This window comes from Gavialis gangeticus, unplaced genomic scaffold (genome assembly GCF_001723915.1).
Source record: "Gavialis gangeticus isolate Ggan-Ray unplaced genomic scaffold, GavGan_comp1, whole genome shotgun sequence".
Taxonomy (NCBI): domain Eukaryota; kingdom Metazoa; phylum Chordata; order Crocodylia; family Gavialidae; genus Gavialis; species Gavialis gangeticus.
This window is the reverse complement of record NW_017729019.1, coordinates 7328378-7349417: the sequence shown is the minus strand read 5'-3', so window position 1 is coordinate 7349417 and position 21040 is coordinate 7328378. Positions and strand designations below refer to the sequence as shown.

General features: G+C 46.3%; 1 protein-coding gene across 21 annotated transcripts in view; it reads right to left on the bottom strand.

The window, feature by feature from the left end:
- NFASC (neurofascin) overlaps nt 1–21040 on the bottom strand; it is a 107927-nt gene that overhangs the window by 9894 nt on the left and 76993 nt on the right. For 10 of the 21 annotated variants that reach the window (XM_019513943.1, XM_019513944.1, XM_019513945.1 and 7 more), the window contains 4 exons: nt 13732–13914; nt 10794–10910; nt 8112–8267; nt 1609–1740 (listed from right to left, as the gene is read on the bottom strand). In XM_019513943.1, coding sequence (XP_019369488.1) covers nt 1609–1740; nt 8112–8267; nt 10794–10910; nt 13732–13914 — 588 coding nt within the window. The remainder of the gene's footprint in view (nt 1–1608; nt 1741–8111; nt 8268–10793; nt 10911–13731; nt 13915–21040) is intronic. The other 11 variants (XM_019513955.1, XM_019513956.1, XM_019513964.1 and 8 more) reach the window with 2 other exon arrangements.

The following is a 21040-nucleotide window of genomic DNA, read 5'->3' as shown; positions in this document are numbered from 1 at the left end:
TTTCCAAAAGAGAGCCTGTTATATTAGGAGGAGTTTATTAAGAGACTTGGGTACTAACTTTGATAGGGCTCAGTGGAGACAAGCATCACACATGAAACTAGCTGCATAAGGGCTGACGCTGTTGTAGAGCGTGCAGTCTTTACCGTGTTGCTGGCGTTTGCAGTTGCTCCTTGTGCTTTGAGAGCCTGGCTTGCCATTGCTCTATCAAGTGCATCAATCTTACAGACATAAAAGTGAAGTAACACACTGGAAAACCAGGCCCACAATGAGGGAAGTTGCAAATGCTATGACTGATTTTATGGGGAGTGGCACACATGAGGATTTTAATGGTATCTGGCTTATTCCAAAATTAGGAATTGATTCACTTCATTATGATGCCATAAACGTGAATTTAAACTGGCACATAGTACACAGTTATATGTGTGGTTTTATTCTTCCTAATGATGGTCTAGTGTTGTACAGATGAAGCCATTAACAAGTCAGCATTCGCCAACGCTTGCCAAACAGTTAGCACAGATGCAGTCCGGGGGACAAAGTGATCTGAGCGTACTTGTAGGGGAGTTATGTTGGCAAATGCACACGGTCTCAAGTGTGCCTCAAAACAATCCCTAGCTGCCGTAATTCTCTGTGCTGGCAGGAGTTATCTGTATTGGAATCAGAAGAGAGGCCCAACTATTACTGCAATTTGACCTCACGTCTGCCTGTTTTACTGGTTAGGATCAATGATAATTTATGTTACCATAGCAGCCAGGAGCTCCACCAATGGAGTGGGAGCAAATTATGCAAAATGCCGCCCAAACACAAATCAAAACGGACCCCTGCTTTTAATAGTAAAGAGTCTAAGTGTAATGCAAGACATTATGGATAGATACAGGCCAGATGGAGGAGTACAGGCAGTGATCTTAGCACGCTGGTGGCCTAACACAGCATCATGGTAAAGGAAGGACTTCAGGAGGGATTTGAAAGAGGACAATGAGGCGGCTTTATGGGTGCTTACAGGGCAGCACGTGAGAAAGCAAGAAGGCACTTATTGGAAAATATAACAAGTAGCCCATACAGGCTGGATCACAGGCGTCTTCTGTGAAGTTGCTGTTGGATCTTTGCCTCTATATCATAGAGTCCAATCCTGCAGTCCTTCTGGGTACAGAGCTCTGACCAGCATGGGGATTTTGCATGTGGAAGAGACTGCAGGATTGGGTTTGGGGAGCCATCTTACTGCTTAAATACTAAGGCTTAAGAGCCCAGATGGGCATAGAGCACGCATCATTTGGGCAATTCTCCCTAAGCCTCATCTCCTTCTTGCAAAGACCTTAATGAGATCTGTGTCCTTTTGCAGGAAGAGCATGACTTTGTTTAACAGATGTCAGGTCACTCTTAATGAGTCCAGCCTGCTCTGCAGGCTGCCTCCTGCATGGCAGGGAGAACTTGCCCTGCCTTTGATTAACTGCAGTCCTTTCTGGCATTACGTATTTTCATAACATGGAGGAAGAAAAACCCTTACAATGAGAAGGGTAGCAGACATCAAGACATTTTAAAGCAGCTCTGTAAAGCATAGGGGGCTTTTTTACTGAACAGCAGATGTAATGTATGGCTGGATACAGCACTTACCTGGATATTTCCCGCCTCTGCTTCTCTTAATAAAGCACACTATCAACAAAATCAGAACCAGAAGGGCAATGGCACACATCAGCCCAATGAACCAGCCCTGCGTTGCAATGTCCGCGTGGTTCTTGGTATAAGCTGGTAGGGGGAGTTGAAAGAAAGCAAGTTAGAAAAGCCAGATTTGAACATGGGAGAGAAATAAGTAAAGTAACACCATGGAGCCAGGCTCCTAGAAAAATCTGGGCTGCTCATTCATAAATGATCCTTTTCTACAGTCACATCAGTGTGTGTCGCTAAGTGTGGTGTCTGAGACTAAAATGGGAATCGAGTTTTATATGTTTACTGTGAGTCAACTCAGGGATCTATCAGGAGCCATGCACATCAAAGCAACATAAATAAAATGAAACTAATACAGACTAATGAAGAAGGGGGTGTAAAAATAATGGCAGAAGAAGCTGAGTAACAGATTTGATCTTCCACTTTCAGTGATAGGAAATAAGCAGAGAGCAAAATTGCAGGTGGCCCCTGTAAATGGGGTGTGACATTCATCCAACAAGCAGCTAAAAGCTTTTATTTCCCTGGCGCACACTTGGAACAAACCAATAAATATAACAAGTTCCCCAACTGCAAAGGGTCTCAAAATAGCTTGTTGTGGTGAAGTTGGGAGGAATCTCTTAGGGAACAGCTCCAGCACAGCATCTAGTGCAACCCTCATGTTAGGACAAGCCAGGGCTTGCTCTAAAAGCAGGGTTTGCCCCTACTTTTAACTCCTGATCTATGTTTAGTGATCAGCACTGATGCAGCACGGATGATTGCTGAATCCAGGCACTTAAGTGTCAACAAGGGTCCTGGGCATGAAACCCACCTTGTTTCATGGGCACAAAAATATTTCTACATCTGCCAACCTGCGCTGAAAGCAGCTATCCTGCTGGTGTGAATGCTGTCAGCAGGACACACGCGCTCCTGGGAGGAAATGTGCTTAGCCTTGGCTAGAGAGGGGGGAGACCATGCTTTGTGTGTTGAGTTTGGCTGACCCCATCCGTCAGAAGGCAAGGTAGATATGACACTGTCCATGGCAGTGGGGTGATGCTTTTCAACAGGAGGAGTGAGGCCAGGAAGGTCCATCTGACACCCCTAAAAGATGTGGCAGGATTTATTTCAATGTGGAGACAAAGCTTTAAATGCAAAGCCTTGATAGCAGATCTTGGTTGAGTGAGACTGGGATTCCAAGACGAGGAGACTTGACCCTGCAGCAATGAAAGGCTCCAAACCTCCTCACTGAAAGAGGCTCTGTATTTTGCTGCTTTAATGCAAGGCCATGAGGTCACAGTTCAATATTAAGCAAGGAGAGGTATCGCTGTTTCCAACATGACATCCTGACACCTAACTGCAAACCCCCCCAAGCCACTGCCTATAGCATGCTGATGAGACTTATTTGCAGCTCCTATGCAAAGTAGTACAAATAAACCTCTAGCCTGAAAATAGCAGCATGCAACAAGCTCTTCCAATTGTCATGCACCTGGTTTTCAGCAAGATAGAGTCAGTAGAAAATAACTTTCAGAGCAACAGCGGGTAAAGTGAACTAGACTGCAATGTAAATAGAGACAGTCAAGTTCACAGGAGATAGCTGGGACCTGACTTGGATGGGATCAAGAACCTGAGCTGAAACCTTACGTGGGTTTGTCCTGACAAGGAGAGCACCCTTTGTTAACTCCCTTGTGACACCCACAAGCGACTACCATCAGACTTTGATCTGACCCAAATTACGCAGCGCCAGGGAATGCTGGAAGGGAGTATAGTATGCCAGGGTCCGTAATCCACTATATTTTTCATATTGCCTAGTTGAGTGAACAATAGCAAACAAATACGAATAGAAGCACAGAGTCTCTGTGCCAGCCTCCAGTTTACACAGCACACTTTACCACTTTCCACAGACAAAGACCATCATAAATAGCAAACTGTACACATGCAGTCGATGGTTGATCAACCTCCCTGCAGTTGCTTGGCTATTGTTCTGCCATCCTGGACCGTTAAAGCCTGCAGAATCTGACTCCATTGTTATAGGTTCAGTGGTAGGAGAATGAAGGTAATTTTTCTCTTTGCATGAATACATGCTTTCCAAAGCGGGGTGAATGAGAACAGTGCGCTTGCAGTTACCGGCTACGTCCTAATGTCTTTATCCAAAAAGTCGACAGCAGACAACACCCGAGAAACTTTTAACATCCCTCTCCCTTTTACAGACACCCAGTTCCTTCAAGACATGCAATAAATGGGGGGACAGGCCCTGCCACAAGCCATGGGGGTCCTAGCAGTATCTTACATGAAGACACAGCACGTGAACAGCCTGGAGAGAAGTGCCTCATTGAGAAGCAATCTTGAGAAGCTCCCAAAGTGCAGTTCTGCATGCCTGTCTTTTGCATCTGAAGCCCATGAGGCCCCTTGCATAGGTGAAAGAACAGGTCAGGCCGCGTCGCTCTAATTCCACTTTAATATGTTCCATTTTAATGTCTTCAGATTTTGGCCAAAGATGGTAACGTGATGATGATTTTAGAGGTGTGAATCAAAGTAACTAGGCTCCACAGCCTAAATAAGAAGCATAATAGACGAGCTGATACTTGCTTAAAATTCTACTTATAAAAAAAATCCTTGAGCCATGCTGTTCTGGGGCTTTAAACACAATCTGGGGTTGTTTCAATCCATGCTCTTCCTCAGTTTCCAAGTGTGGTCAAATTGCAACCATGATGTTCTTAGTTGGCTCCTTGAAATGAAAATTAGGATGGTTCGAGACTAAGAGGAGGAAAGGAGAATTTTTAGTGAAGAAATGAAGCCAGAGTTGTGAGTGGTGTGAACGGACTGGTGCAAATCCATAACTGAGTCACAGTAGCTTAAGATCTAGCCCGAGACTTTCAAATGCCCAAAGAATGTCGGGCCAGGTCTACACACTGGACCTTTTCCCTGGTCCAGTCACATCAGTTAAAGGGTGCAACTTTTCACAACACTTCTAAACCAGCCAACACCAGGATCAAAGAACTTGTGCTGATACAACTAACTGTGTTTAAGTAACTGGTATAAATTATATTAGCAAAAGTACCTTATTGTGCTTGTAAGCTGCTAGGAGCTTTGCAGGCATTCCTAGACCCTGCAAGCCTTTTCTTGGGTACATCTGGCTTGTAGGTCTTCAATTCCCATTGACCTCCAATGAGCTTTGGCTACGTAAGTGCCCTTGGCCCCTGACAGTACCTGTCGGTGGGTATTCTGCGCATGCTCCATTCCAGCTAAGAAGCTCATTCGGGGAGCTAAGCACTGCTTGAAGGTGCAAATTTTGATAATGGAAAGCGAGTTGATAATTGAATGAAGCTGAGAATTGCATTGACGAAACTGCACATGGGGGGAGGAGATAAAATTACACCGGAGAGCTCTGAAATGAAAGGGGATTGGATTAGCCATGCTGACAGGATGGGATTTTGGCAGAAGACAATGCTGGGAGATGGACTGGCTTTTAACTGACATGGAAGCAAAGTGACCTGAAAGAAAAATTGTGCGCCAACGTGTGGAATGAGGCTTAGTTTTTTTTTCTGAAGTGGAGAGCATTTTCAGCGGGGCGGAAGGGGCCGGCTCTCCCTAGAACCCGAGGAACTGAGTACTGACAAAATAGGCTCCAAATTGCCATCCTCATCCACAGAAAGAAATGCGTGATGCTAAAACATACACCCATGGCAATCCTGTAGGCAGTGTCAACAGAGCAACTGTCATGGCAAGGTTCAAACAAGATTACTAAGTGTGTGTCTCGTTAGAGAGGATGTTCTGATCTCCCTTGATGCATGACCAGCAATTTAGCTAAATAGTAGCAAGCAGTCAAGTAATCTCACTGGCTTCAATTTTAAATGCTGCTGCCGTGACTTTGGTTTTCCTGAGCTGATGACCGACTGTGGTTGGAAACGTGCTTTGTCTAAAAACAATGGCTTAGGCACCAACCACAAAACCAGTCGCGATCCACCAACCAAGCCCAAATTGTTTGCTTTTTTTTCCTAAAGGCATAACCTTGGACCAGGTTGAAAGTGATTCCTCGCAATGGCATGCTGTAGATCACACTGGCCATTGGGGGAGGCTTCACTGTTGTTTCTTGTATGAAAGCCAATGTGGTGTTAACGTCGGGAGGATTTTCAAAGCTACCGAGAACTGTGAGGCAACCAAATCCCACTTAAACTGATGGTGATTGAACAGCCAGACCCAGTAGGTGGTTCTGAGAATCTTAGCCTGTGATTACACAGTATAAAAAACATTACACTACCAAATAGCAAATGATCCAAGATTTTGTACTGATGGTAATGTAAACTGCAGAGCTTGGGACCTTAATTGCAGACAGGCATTTTTTTTCCAGTATGTGCCTGTATGTATATACGCATACAGAAGTATATAGGTAGAAATATGAGTAAGTACTGCACACACACACAATGCAGTAAAAAATGTGTCCACTGCTATTTGACTTCACAGACAATGGGTTTCTAGGTAGCATCCTATCAGGCGAGTTCTGTGAGCTTGAATCTGCCTTCCGACATTTTTAAGGGACAGGGGATAAAAGAAAAACCGTCTTAGTTTTTTGTATCAATCTACATTTGTAGTTCTGAAGTGTCACTTACTACTGGAAAGCACTGTTCTGATTAACCAAAAGCTCAATAGCGCCGGCAGGAAAGTCAGAGTGCAGTACACTGCAGCCGCGGTGCAGGTGGGCTAGTTCAATTTGAATGCAGATAAATAAGCAGCAACCTCTAGAATAGATATTTGCAAAACATAACCAAAAAAAATGGACAGTGCTTTCTTGTCAAAAAACATTAAATGATGGCACAGGATGGGGCAGTGGGCTCTGAGCCCTCACGGCAGCAGCATCCAGCCAGGAAAGAAATGAAACTGCAGCATGCATGCATGCAGAAATGGATTGATAGCTTTGTGGATCCTGTGCTGACGAGGCTGGGGTTGTCACCCTGACTCTAGCACAGAAATAAAGATGGTAAATCCTTGAATCTCAACGGCAATGCAGTTAGGAACCCTTCACATATACTAAATGTGGACTTGGGGACACTGAAGATGAGCTTAGAATTGCATATCACTGCCCAATTTGATTCCCTGAACTCTGATTCCCCTTGTGCTTGCTGTAAGTGAGAGCCCCCAAAAACCAGGCAAGAAGAGACGTGTCTGTTTTCAACTGGTAAATTGTAGCTGTCCTCTACGAGGAAAGTGGGAGCATCTTATAGCAATAGTGAGACAGGAGGTTGGGTTCAGGTCTTGTTTAGGTTGGGGCTCAGAGGACTAAGGTATTGTAATCAGAGTTGTGCTGCAAAAGGTTCCAGGCCCCAGCAGAACTGGGAAATAGGCTCCTTTCTGTTTTGCATCAGAACCAAACCCAAAAATGGAGGGGCAGGCTTGGATCCAGGGATCTGAAGCCTGCATGCTAGGAACTAGAAGGGGTTGAGGGTCCAGATGTACAAAAGCATAGCCATAAAAATTAACCTAGCAAGGAACACACGGTTCATGCTTCAGTCACCTAAAAGTAAAACCGGGGGGTGGGGGGAAACCCAAGCTGAAACAAGCTCTCCCTTCCCCCAACAGTCATTACAGGACTTTTTCCAAAGATGGTGTCAAGGGGGACATTGCAATGTGGGTTTCACTGTTTTTCACAGCAGACTTGGCAACAGAGATGAAAGAAGTCCATCAGACTGGGTCAGCTCCCAGGCAAGGGCAGGCTGTACCTCCAGGTACAGAATACTCGCCAGTGTTTTATCAGAGCTGTGCGGTACTATGCATGCATGCACAATGTCTATCGAGCCCATAGCTAGAATGCTATAAAATGCATTCAGGAGATCAGCTTGGAAGATTGGCAGTGCAACTGGACACACAGAGACCAGAGCACCGTCTTATGCATCTGTCAACTCCTATGTACGAGCCGTATGTGACTCTCTGTGGGCCACCTTCAAACACCACAGCCCCCTGGCATCAGCCCTCACCCGCATCTTGTCATGAACATCCGAGCACCCATTGTTGCAATCCCCCACATATAAAAATATACAGACGTTTTGCTATGCCAAAGCCACAAACACCACGAGAAGCAACACACAAGTGAAGGTGCAGACGCAGAAACTGCCATCGTGAACACGAACCCTCGCAGCAGGCGGCCTTAAGACTGCAAGCGTACCCACGTGACAATACACACATGTTCTCTCCCCTCATCATAAGATCCCTCCTTTCCAATCAACCCCACTCGGTTATTGGTCGCACCCGTGATGCGACTGCAATGACCTTATCGGACAGCACTGATGTCATCACTCCATGGCACAGCTCTATAATAAGGGCAGAGAGGACACAACATCTGTGGAGTGTGAATGAATCTGGCCCCATGCATCATCGTGACGAAACTCCCCCAGCGAGAAGATACAGGACACAAGCAGAGAAGCTCAGGATGGAATGAAATGTCTGAGGAATGCATCACACAGTGGGGCTGAAACCCATCTCACCTGAGCTGGTCGTAAAGGTTATGTAAGAGTTTTCTTTGGGGCCAGACAATTTGGGAAATACCCACAACTTGTACTCCATCCCAGGAATCAGGTCGGCCAGCTGCACAGAGGAAGGGGTCTGGGCTTTAACAGCGACAGAGCGCACTGTATTGTTACCTGGGGAACAGAAACCGCACGTCAAAGCCGGGCGGCAGGAAGCTCAGCGATATCCCCGCATTGACAGCGCAGGCCAACCTGTTTCTGCTGTACCTGGCCAGTCAGCAGGTGGATGTTACGGACCTTAAAATTGCAGGTGCCCACGGTGAAGGTCCACTGGGAACGGAGGAAACTGGCAGGGCTTTAACTGCATCTGCTGCTTGTTGTATTGATGGCATCTTAGTTAAACCCCAGGAGACCTTTCTGTACCCACTGAGCCTTGCTGCGGGCTCTAATGCTAAACAGTCCTTAGGGTTAAGTATCTCAGGGATCAGTACAGGATGTTTGCACCAGAGGGTCTGAAATGTGTTTACTCTTCACTCCTCTGACAAACCAGAGTCTGACCATAAGATACAGCATAAAAATCATCCCAAGCCTCTGATGGAAGGGGCTCAGACTGGGGGTCTGCTCATCAGCTCTCTTTGCAGGGCGGAAATCTCTGCAGGTGGACTATGAACAAACTTTAACTTTGGAAACTTTTCCTTAAACAATCTGAAAGCCTGCTGGACCCACACTGAGGGTAACAGGTTAGGGTGTTAGTCCTTCGGCTCAGGGACCGAAACTGGGTTTGTTCACCATGAGCCTGTTAGGCGTATCTCATATCTTTAAATCAAATCAATGGTATTGAACAAATTAGAGGGTTCAGGCTTGTCTGGTAATTGGCTTGCGGCTTAGGGAAGCGGGACCATCTGCTTTGCAAAAGAGTCAATATAATACCCTGCACTGGAAGGGGACTTTTGGCTTGAGAGCAAGCCCAGCGGTGTCTAACATGAACTTGGGGAGGGGTTATGGGGAGAACTGCAAACCCCACTGGCTGCATGGCTCATGCAATGCTGGGCTCTGGCCGTAAGATATATCAGGGGGCACTGATTTAGCCAGGTGTGGGTGAGGCTGTGTGTTAGCCAAGAATGAAGCGAGAGGTCCGAGAGCCTGAGATTAGGCTATTTTCGGGGTGCTGGGCACGTGTTAGGCACATGTAGCTCGGGAGATGGCAAAATACGTCCCACACCAAGGATACTGCAAAATGAGTGGACACCTCTAGAGTACAGCTGGGCCCATGATAGACAAGCCACGGTTGTTCCTGGAGTTTTGTGGCCCCTAGCCATGCCCTGAGAACAGTTCATAAAAAGCAAATTATTTTAACTCAGTGAGGGGTCACAAATAGCAGCTGAATACATGGAGTTTGGTGTGAGCTAGGGGCTGCTTTTTCCTACATTTTGGTAATAAGCAGTAAAGGTCTCTTGGCCAGTGGGGTCTCTCAAAGGAGGGACCTTTAGGAGATACCCAATACTGAGATTCTCCCTTGTCCCCTTTCCTCCCTATGAGCTGTACTTGTGCAAAACTCTCCTTGGAGTCGATTTTGAGTAAGGGTTTCTGCAGCTTGCCCCATATTACATGAAGCAAGCTGCATGCATTTAAGATTTCACAGCCATGAAAGACAGGGCAAAGGATTGAGGAAGCCAGTGTTTGATGCTCAGACCGGCGTTTTGCATTCTGGGAGGGGAAGGCCATTTTTACTGGGGTTTTGGGAGCCTGTCGAGTCTTTCCGATCTTACAAAACGATGCGGGAGGAGAGAAGAGAAACACATCCCCTTTTAGCCAGTGGTGACAATAGTAAATATTGCTTTGGCTAGTAACGAAAGGCATGGCGACCTCTAAGAGGAAACAGGTACTGCCTGTTACAGAGGACAGCCCCACTGGAATGCAAGTTCATCTCTGAAACAATGTTGTAAACAACCAACACTGGATCCCTGTCAAGAATTAAACACAGTTGGTTTATTTTAAGTGCCAACTTAAGACCGACATGCACATACCAGAGGTTATAGAGGCTGAAATGGCTGGGAGATAAAGTCAGATTTAAACAGAGTCCATCACTGACTGCCTACTAAAACCACAGAAAAGGATTTCTTTTCAAGCATATACACAAAGGATGGGTACCAGCTTGGAATTTCTTGGCTATATATACAACCTTTTTTCCTTTTTTCAAAGAGACAATATTAAAACCAGAGGTTTGGGGCCGGGTTTCAGAAAGCTCTTTGCTTTCACAAACCAGATGTAGTTTAAAGCCATTTTTCTGTATATTATCTTATTTTTTTCTTCCCTAAGAATTTCTCTCCAGTTCAGGTTGGCTTTTTCTATAGCCCTTAATTTTGTAGCCAGATGCAGTCATCACAGCTTAATTTGGGCAGAGAAAGGAATGGCTCTACTCATTTAGGGTGCATGGACCTGAACCTCCATCGCAACTGGTGAAAAGAGTGGGTAATTGCATTTAGAAGAGTGCCAACACATACAACTGCAGCGCATTCTTAATGACAGAGAACCTCTGGCATGCCCCCGCCCGCCCCCTCCCATCTGCTGGCTATCGAGTAGCCTTTTCAACCTGTTGTAATCAGCACTGCTTAAAAGACCTATTTGAAACCCTGAGAGCTGACGGGAGCCTTAATGGCATAACCGCCCTAGAGAATCTCCATGCGATCTGATGCTTACGGTCCATATACTCGACCACAAAGTGAGTTCCTGCGGAAAAATTGTGGCTCCATGTGATGTTTGCCCAGTTACTGTTAGCCGAAGCCGTTACGTTCCATATGGACGATCCATTGGCGGCTGGTGGACAGGTTAGAACAGGTGTTAGTATTTTGGATTAGATGAGAGTGGACCCCTAATCTTGCACCTGGATTTGAAAAACATGCAACATCATTACTAGTGACGTCTGTTATCGTCTCTGGCATAAATTGGACATACCTTCTACTGAAGTATCTGCAGTCCTGAGGACAAGCTAAATTACTTGCTAAATTCAGAACCTATTTGCATTCTTAATTCTGAACCTTCAGGCATTCAGCTGAGTTCAAAATCTAGCGTATGCCACAGCTTGTGTTGTCTGGAGCAAGTCATTTCTGAATTTGATGGATCATAGGTAGGCTGACTGTAATTGCTCTACTGCAACTGTTTCACTCTGTGCAGGAAAAAGGATAGGCTATATTCATGCCCAACCCACTGTGAGAAAAGGGGGCACACAAGCTCACAACCACAATTGAGAGGAGAGACTGGGAAAGAAAGCATTGATGCTAACAGTCTGCAAGCAACACAAACAGTAACAAAATCAACTTGTTTCTAGTGGGGGGAAAAAAACAACAAAAACCAAACCCAAAAAACCCAGGTGATTTTCAAGCTGAAGAACATCAATGCTGCTTTCCACCAGAGATATATAGTATAGCTTGCATCTCTAAGTGACCTAGAGGAAGTTACACTGCGATTATGCCATGTAGTTGCACCCGGTTTAGTGTAACAACATAAGTACTGGTAGCTTCAGACAGTTTCTCTTCTCCATAGAAGCAGTTTCATTACTGAAAAAGGGAATATTTTCCCACAGCTTAAGTAGACTGCACAATGACGTCTCTTTATCCTGTTGGATGTATGGGGCACAGCCATAAAAGATAGAGCAACTAGAGAAAACAGCATGAACCCCACTGTAAAAGAGTCACAGTCAAGGTCCCATGTCCTGCAAAGAAAGACTTTATGTACTTAGCATTATGCATATAGATCTATTGAATTAATTGAAATGACTCATAGACAAGAGTCTTTGCAAGATTTGGGGTCCAAGTGATATTGTCACAGCTTTTACAATGCCACTCCGGGCTGCTAATTCCCATGACCTTATCCTGTGTCTCAAAAACTAGAGCTATTAAGTCAAGTGACTATATGAGAGCTTCAGCTTTCCTCTAAAACAAAAGAAGGACCTAGTCTTCCTGGCTGCAAAGAGACACATCAGATGTGATGTGAGTGCACCCTAAAGGCTTAGAAACCACAACGCAAATAAAAGTGTCTAACATTTTTGTTTGAAAACCCCCTCGAACTCCTGATTTTTGTGGGGCATGGCCCAGGATTTTTGGAATACTTGTTACTAGTAATCCTAGGAGCAGAGCCAGTAAGACAGAGGGATGTGGCCAAAGACGATGAGAACCGAGTTAAAGGAGAGGCCCCCCCCCCCTTTTTTTTTAACAATGTAGGACTGTCAGGGGCTTCTTGGCCGTCAAGTCCAGTCACCTGCATTCACAGGCAACTATTTGTCTGAAAGGATTCACAAGACTGCCCTGTAACACAACAAATCAAAGCCTTGACTTCTCTCAGAGCCAGAGGGTGCGTCTACACATTCATTGATGCGTCAAATTCCTGTGTATTAAGGTTAGTACCTGTACCGCCAGGTACTAAATGAGCAGTAACTGGTGCTACTGTGCAGTAGCGCCGGCACGCACCTTTTAAGTGATGCCAGTGTGCAGCAGACTAATACTACTGTGCATTAGCATATTAGCACGGCTTTTGCCGTGACATTCTAATTAATGCACAGTAGAATTAGTCTACTGCGCATTTAACGTCTTGTGTAGACGCACCAAGAGAGTACTGGAGGGAGGTCTGCCTGTGTCCAAAAACCTTGATAAAGAGTCTCTTTCATAGTAACTACTAGGGGGACCTATCTATTATCAATCAAGAGGAACAATAGCAATCCTTGCAGAAATCTCTCCTTCCCAAGTATGGTTCTTAATGTACCCTGGAGACACGGCCTTAACAGGAACTATGCTGATTAGCTTCTGCTTAATCCATGTCATGGATACGTGACTACAAACAGCACCCTCATAATTTATTGCAGGTGCAATTCCTGCCATTTTGTTAAAGCACAGAGGAGGTCTCTATCAATAGAGCAAACATATATCTAGTATCTTATCACATTAGAGAGCCCAGCTCCTTCAAAAGGCAGCATTTAGTCCTCCCAAAAGAGGTGGTATTGTATGATAAACCGATCCAAGCCCAAAGATGGAACGTGGCTGCATGCTGACATTGGACATGCTTCCTCAAACTTCCCATGGGCTTATAACTAGACTTGCAAACAAAGGACAGCAAGTATGAACTGAAAGAGTCCTACACACAATGCCAAGCCTCTTCCCAAACAGCCGATGTGCGAGATCTGAATTCGGTATAACAGAATGCCTTGGCATCAAAAAAAAAAAGAAAAGAAAAAAGAAAGAGATACAATCATAATAAGACTTCAAGAGCTTCTGTAGTATCTGCCTAATTTCAGAATGCTTCACATATGCTAATTAAGCTTAATGACATTCCTGGGAAAGCAGTATTCATCCCACTGTACAGATGGAGAAACTGAGGAACACAGCAGTTAACCAAATTGTTCAGGCCTATGCAGAATTGGGTTTGAAGCCAGAATTCCTGTAAAACCACTTCCTGTGCCCTGACCTCGACACTGTATTTATTCCCTTCTGCTCCTTGCTAACCCATCCCCAGCATGCTAAGAAACCCCACATTTGATGGAGCAAACTGCAGCTGTTGCCTGTGGTTAACCCTTAGTATGAGCATGAAGTAGGTGAGAGGTCCAGGCATGGTTAGGTGGGTTAGAGGAAACAGGAAAGCGCAGTACCAAACTCCTGCTTAGTGGTGGCTGGCGGAGCACTCTCCGTAGTGGTTGTAGTGCTGGCGACGGTGGTGGTTGTAGTGGTTGTGGCAGCTGTGGTTGCAGTGGTGGTGGTAGTAGTTGTGGCGAGGGTGGTGGTGGTTGTAGGGCTGGTTAGATCGACTGTAGTTGGAGGCAACCAGGTTGCAGCTGGGAGAGGCAAATGTAAACACTGTGTTTTTAGAAGAGGTTATATCCTTAGCTGTCCTGCTTTGGCATTCCCGAAGGCTAAACACACGCGTACGAGAGAGGAAGCAGAGCAGCACGACAGAGACAGAGGCAAGAATGGGAAGAGAGGGAACAAACAGAAGCACCTGAAATGAGAGACCCAAGCTTAGCTTTCATTTTCCTTCCCCGGAGTACATTCCCAGTGACAGTCATGCATTTCAGCTCCTGCCTGGGCAGGCGTGGGGGGTGCCTGGCATCTCCCGGGTAAAGGGGCGCGCCAACAATCCCGTAGGCGAGCAAGAACAAAACACATGGCAAGCGGCAGGAAGTGGGCGAGCTCAGCCCCAAACAAATAGCTCCAAATGTGCTTTCATTCTGGGCTCATTGTCTGGCTTATCCCCTTTCTCGTGGGGCTGAACAGCTTCCCTTTCTTTATGTGTGCTTTGCCCAACTGTCCCACCTCTGCCCACTGTGGATTTGAAGAGCAACAACTGGCATGAAAAATCAGAGTGAGTGCCTATGTTCTGCTGGGATATAAGCGGAGTGAGAGTCTGCTCCCCCCATTATAACCAGGATGTCTGAGTGGGGAATTTAGCTCTGAGAAGCCGAATCTCTCTCAAATAAGAAATGGGATTTGACTCTTTATAAAATATAATAATCCAATTTGTCACGGACAAAGTAAACCCAAATTAAATTAGCTTAGTCCACCCTGTGCTACACGTGCAGCATATTTCTGAGCTCCTGGCATTCTGCTGGCAGACACGTTAATTGTTTCCTTCCTAGTACATCTTCCTACAGATGCTGTGGTCTGCAGGTGCATAAGAGGCACTTGCATTAAGAGGAGATGCAGCTTTCGGTTTTTGCTTGAGCAGTGATGGCTGCAGCTTTGGCTTTGCAATCACTGCTTCCCACAGCTTGTCATTTCTATTAATTATTTAATAAGCCCATCTTTCCTCCCAAATCCCCTCGATGCCATATTTCAAAATGGAAAAAGGGGAGAGATGGGTATATAATGCACACACGCTAAAGAAGGATGCATGCTTCCCTCCCCCAGCACTTCAGTGGCTGTAAAGGATCTGAAAGGGACTGAGCTGACGGTGCCTTTGCACAGGAGGGGAGCCGCGGATTTGTGTGTGCTTGACACCATAGGCTGCCCTACGATAGTTAAGATACCTCATTGCCTTTTTGGCTTTGTTTCTAGATGTATGCTTGGGTCAGGACTCTAATCCTCAAAGAGTATGAACGGGAAGAGGAACAGTGCCTTTAGCAAGTTAGGTGACTGTCAAGGGTTCTTGTTAATAAGAATCGCTGGGTGAAATTCTTTGGCCTGTTTTATGTGGGAAGTCTGACTAGATGATCACAAAGATACCTTCTGGCCTTAAAAACTATTAGGTTTTAGATGTGAGGGTTATTTTGCTATAGGGGAGAAATGTCTCTGTGTACTCCGTCGGTTGGAATGCAAGAGGGGCTGTGTGAAATATTTCCACCATTACTTGAGGACTGACACATCTTAGGATAATTGCCGGCAGCTAAATATGCAGCTAAAACTAAGATACACGTTAGAAAAAAAATGAACAAAAGGCTCACTCTGTGCTCCCTATATTGAAGTACCCCAGGCTTTCAGAGAGTTGTGCCTTGCTTCCATGTGTGATTTGGGGACATGCAATAAGTCTTCCGCTAGGAGTACGCACTGGTAGACTCCCTGCTGCAAATGTGACCTTTAGCCAAATGAAAATAACTATGGGAAAGGAGCTTAGAAAGACAGCCCCACATACAACCCCATGTTTCCACTGGTTCTGCACCAACCTACGCCACTATCCTGCCACTAGGCACATCGTTTCACACACATGGAGCTCCACTGACTTCAGAGGCACTCTAGGACTGAGCCTTCATTTGATTTCTGAGGGAGAGGCATCTTTGCACACAACTCTCCTGCATTAACAGAGTCTCTTGCTGCTCAGGATCAACATCCCATAGGTTCATTTGGGGGGGGGGTTGCGTGCACATAATATACACATTGCTGCTTTGAATATATCTAGAACCCAAGAGCCCCCCCACACCACAGTATTAACGGTCCAATAACTGGAGTAATAGAAGTTGAAGGTGGAAGAGAGCAGTTAAACTGCTCAGTCCATCTACCCACCCTGCACCGTATGTAGCTAAAAAAAGAGGCATTGAAAATCCCAGTAACCTGCACAAACTGGAAAGGAAAACAAAACCCAGCACAGTTCACAGTGCGCTCACAATGCAGCACGTATCCTCTTTGACAACACTCACGACTGGTACAAACACAGAAGTACAGCAGCCAGCATCATGCAAAGCCCCAGCCATTCAAATAAAGCCATCAGCACCTCCCCTCCTTCTGCCCAGTGTCAAAGGTTTGATCGATTGGCGTGAAGCAGCAAGAATTGCCAAACAACATGTGAGAGAATCTAGAGAAAGCACAGGGTGACCTGGAGCTCCTGCCACAGCATTTGCGGTCTTGCTCTTTTTTGTTCAATTCATCCACCACAACGCACGTGTCTCTTAGAGGAGAGCTTTGCTCTCTGCAGTCCTCGCTGTTACCCACGGATCAGATCCGGGGACGTGTATCTGTGTCTTGTGGCCATAAGTTACAAAAGCCATATTGGGACAGCCCTGATTCCTGACATTTTTCTGAAAGTGAAGATGAGTGTAGCTAATGGCATCGTTACCTCAATTAACTCCAAAGCTGCAACCTCTTGTTCCAATTTGAAATGCACACAATAAAAATACCCAGAGAAGAAACCGGTATTGGCTAATGAACGCTCTCAACTTCCCTGAGAGGCACTGATTTCTCCACCAGTAAAACAGGGCTTAACGAGGCATGAGGAAGTAACACGGGAGTCAGGGATCAAGCTGGGACTGGAACTCAGAAGCCCTAGGCTCCTCGTCCCGGTTTGGTACCAAGGGTGGCCATCATAGAGGACAGTCCAGTTGTCCTCTATTGATACGAAACCGGACGCCTCGATGTCCTCTATTTTTCTCTTGAAGACTAATTCTACTGTGCATTAATTAGCATGTCATGGCAAAAGCCGTGCTAATATGCTAATTGCTCTTGAAGAAAAAAATAGAGGACATCAAGGCGTCCGGTTTTGTATCAATAGAGGACAACCGGACTGTCCTCTATGATGGCCACCCTATTGGTACCACCAGGCTGTATCACCTGCTACAGCCTCAAAGGTCTCAGTATCCTTCATCAGCATGATCACTGGGGGGCCGAGAAGGCCCCCTTGTTCCAGCGTGACGTGCTGGCCATGCTGAGAAATGGTTTTGCACCGTCTTACCCTGCTTGGTGCATACGTATTAAAGTCCTTATTGAGCTGACACCATCTCTTTAATAACCCTCTGAAAGGAGCCCCTCAACTCTGACAGTGACAGTGTGAAGCGTTTGCCCCAAATGCTGTAGCCCCGTGATAGCTCCCTTGGAAACAATACCTCAGGGCAGGGCCGTCACCTTGTATCAGGCTAATGTGGCTTAACCACTGAAAGAGTCCGTGTGACACTGGGGTGAGTGTGTGCATTTGCAGCGCTTGTAAAAACAAATCCTCTGGAAGACCAGAAACGGGTACAGGCAGGAGCCTTTGATCTTGGCGCCCTGTGGTTTGAAGGGACCCCAATCAGAGCAGTGCGAGAGGCAGACTCTTGGCAGGAGCCCCCATGCTGCAGCTCTAGGAAGATCAAGAGTGGGAGGAAGACACGAATCCATCTGGACGGGCTGGCAGGGAGAGCACATCCCCCAGGGTCGAGGGAACTCCCACAGGTTCGGTGGATGCAGCCCTAATCTGCTCCCCAGGTGGAAGGCAATTCAAAGCTAAAGCCTCATTTGGGTTTGAATAGAAAATGTGCGCGAAAGAAAAGCTCAGCTGGTCCATTTGGGATGGGAGGCAAGGGGGTGTTCTCTGCTCTTTGAAATCCTGCCCTTAATGAGAACCGACTTCAGATTGGAGAAGGATCAAGGAGGCCTTTGACAGAAGATGAGAGCTTCTCTGAATATCAGGAGCAGGAAAGGCGAACTGTCAGGGGGGAGGTCAGAGTCTGAAATGAGTCCTGCAGGGAAGGGGTGGGGGAGGAGGCAGGAGAAGCTATGATTCCCAACTCAGGATCCTCTACCGTGCATGTCAGGTGCTCGAGGATCTCAAAGCACATTAGGCCCTTCACATATCCTGACTTGTTGGGCACTGCATGATTGCAGCCAATTTACAGATAGGTAAAGGGGGTGAAGGGGACCCACCAAGTGGGGCTCTCAGAAGGTTTTGCACACTCACGTCACGTGGGCATGTTGCAGAACTCTGCTCAGACGCTGGAGCTGGCACAAAAGACTCGAGCTCTGCTATTTTTAGCTTTCTACACTTCCAGTTTGCAGGTTCAGCAAGGGCTTCAGCTACCCAAATGCTGTCGAGCAGAGCCTCTGATAGTGCAGAAGCTCCCTGGGTACCAAATGCCCCATGCTCCATTTGTTGTTCATGGGAGCTGCAAATGCTGCACCCTTCTGCACACCACGGGCCCCTGTTGAAAATGCTGCTTTAAGCTGCTTGAAGGCCTGAAGAACCTCGTGCCCTCACCTGCCACAGCTCTACCTCACCTGAATCCACCCAGGGGATCAGAAAGAGAACTAAGCAGTGCCCACGCCCATTCCCTTGTGCTGTCCCGAATGCATAGGAGTCATTCTCGCACACAAAAGCTTGCCTCTCTGGCAGGTCTGATGCTCTTCAGAGGTCGAGTTGGGAGCGTGTGCTAGAGATGAGCTCTGATCCAAGGAGGCCCTGACCTTTGTGACCTGGCTGCCCTTCTCCTTGCTCATGCTTTGCCACTTTTCTCTGCGGATATTGTAGGCGCTGTCAGATGATGGAGTCCAAAGGGCCAAAGTGCATGGGGCGTTTGAGTAAGATGGATTGAAAATGCAGCAGACACACTGGCTTCAGTGGCTAATAGGCTAATTAATCCACAAGTAAATTAGAGACCCTGCACGTAATGACTTCTTCACGGCACAGTGGCTCCACTCATGCTCTCTATTGTAACCTGGGTACATTAAAACACCGACCACTGTCTGCTCCCATGAACAGTGAAAAGCATCAGCAGGCTTGTGGAAAGGAGCCCACGCCCCAGCAATGAACCTATGTGAGGAGAGTTTTTCATTAGGCAGATGGGCTGTCATTTGCATTACAAATCGCTGTAGGAGTAAGTGGGTTTTATTGATAAGGCTCCCCCTTCTTTGCTTCCTTTTGTACTTCACTGCTAAGCTAGAAGGATTCAAGGCTACTTCCAAATCCTCGGTGAATTCCAGTCATTGAGAAGTCAGGTGCACAATTTCTACATGTGCTATGGAATATGACAGGAAACAATAAGTCCCCATACTGGTCTTTAATTATTTAGGGGAGCTTTTAAAGTGCTGTTAGGCTGTAATAATGACTTCCCCCCGGGTGTGTCTCTACAGCATAAGCAGGCTTGGAAAGATCTGATTAATCCCTTATAAATGTTGACGGATAGCCAAATATTTCCAAGAGATTTTTCTCCCCCTGATTATCTTAGCAACTGAAGGAAATGTGATTTGTATATAATATAAATCATAGTAATTTGAAAATCTAATGACTACAATCAAGTGATGGTCTTTAATAGGAGTTTGCCAGATTGAATGGACTGCAGAAGAAAGGGACCATTAGTTTTCCATAAGCAGTACATTTCAGTTGTCAGGTTCTGGTAGGAACAATGGACTCCTCCTCCTCTCCTTCCCCTTTGATGGAAGGAAACAAGGAAAAACCAACAAATATTGGTATCTGGTGCTGAAAACTTAACCCTTCCTAGCCTACTCACAAAGCTCCCAGGTCTAATGCATCTGTACAACCTGCAGACTCCGTCATAAAGACCACCCGAGTTTGCCACTGCTGTTGGTGGTACAAGATCCAGCTCTTCTCTCAGCTATCAATGGTTTCCCTTTTCATTACACAAATGGAAGTCTTTGGGTTTTCCAAGAAATGCCTTCCCAAATCACTACCTCGGTCCCCCAACTCTAGTTTAAGAAATGAAAAGGTGGGATCTCCTTCACTGGCAGTTCTCAATGGCCAAGTACAGACAGTCTAGCAATTCAGTCTTTGCAGGTTAGTCTAAGTTGCAGAGATGGACCTGATTTGCAAGTGAATAGATATTCACTTCTGATCCAGGAACTGTAGGCACATGCCTTCAGTGGCTCAAGCCAGAAGCAGGGAGGGCAGGCGCTAGAGCTGGGCTCCCAGCCTGCCAGCTCCAAGAATTTTCCAAACCTTCCTACTCAAGCAGACAGGGCATGACCAAGACCCAGCCCAAAGCTAGCTGGAGGGTCTGCCTGGGTTGGGGAGGGCAGTGCCTGCCAGGCTGAAGAGGGAGTGGGCAGGGAAAGAGGTAGTGGCATTGAATTCATAAAAGCTTGAACAGGAACAATCCTTTCCCTGAAGCAAGCATGTATTGAACAGAAGGGAACAACCCTTTTGAGTCTTGCTGGCTGTGATCCTGGACTACAAATCCCAGAGGCCCCTGGAAGCAGGAAGAGGAAGTGATGAGCAACCCTACAGAGTCCCACAGCTGTGGCTCTGGACTGCAAATCCCAGAGACCTTAGGGGCAGCAGGAAGAGGAAGTGATGAGCAACCCTACAGAGTCCTGCAGCTGTGGGTCTGGACTGCAAATCCCAGAGACCTCAGGGGCAGCAGGAAGAGGAAGTGAACTCACAGCCTATTTCTGGGGGGACACTGATTTAAGCTGAACCAGGAAAGGGTGGTTGGGTATTTGGCTGCGGTGGGTTAGGAGTAGCGTACAGTGCATTGGGAGGGGGAATTCAAAAGCCTTCTAAACTTGTGTTTTAAAAATTGACTCAATTAAGTGTTAGGCAGGCAGGGTTCTTTTGGTAAATGTGATACCTTTTATTAGACAAACTAAATAGTTAGAAACATTGTTCTTTGTAAGCTTTGGGGTACAAGCACCCTTCTTCAGGCAGGGGGAGAATCTACAGTACTATCAGTGAAGTGTTTGCATTTTGCTTTGATTTCATCCAGCTGGGCCAGTTTCTCCTACTTGTACAACAGGCAGTTTTGAGTGTGGGTTTGTTTCACCGCCCCC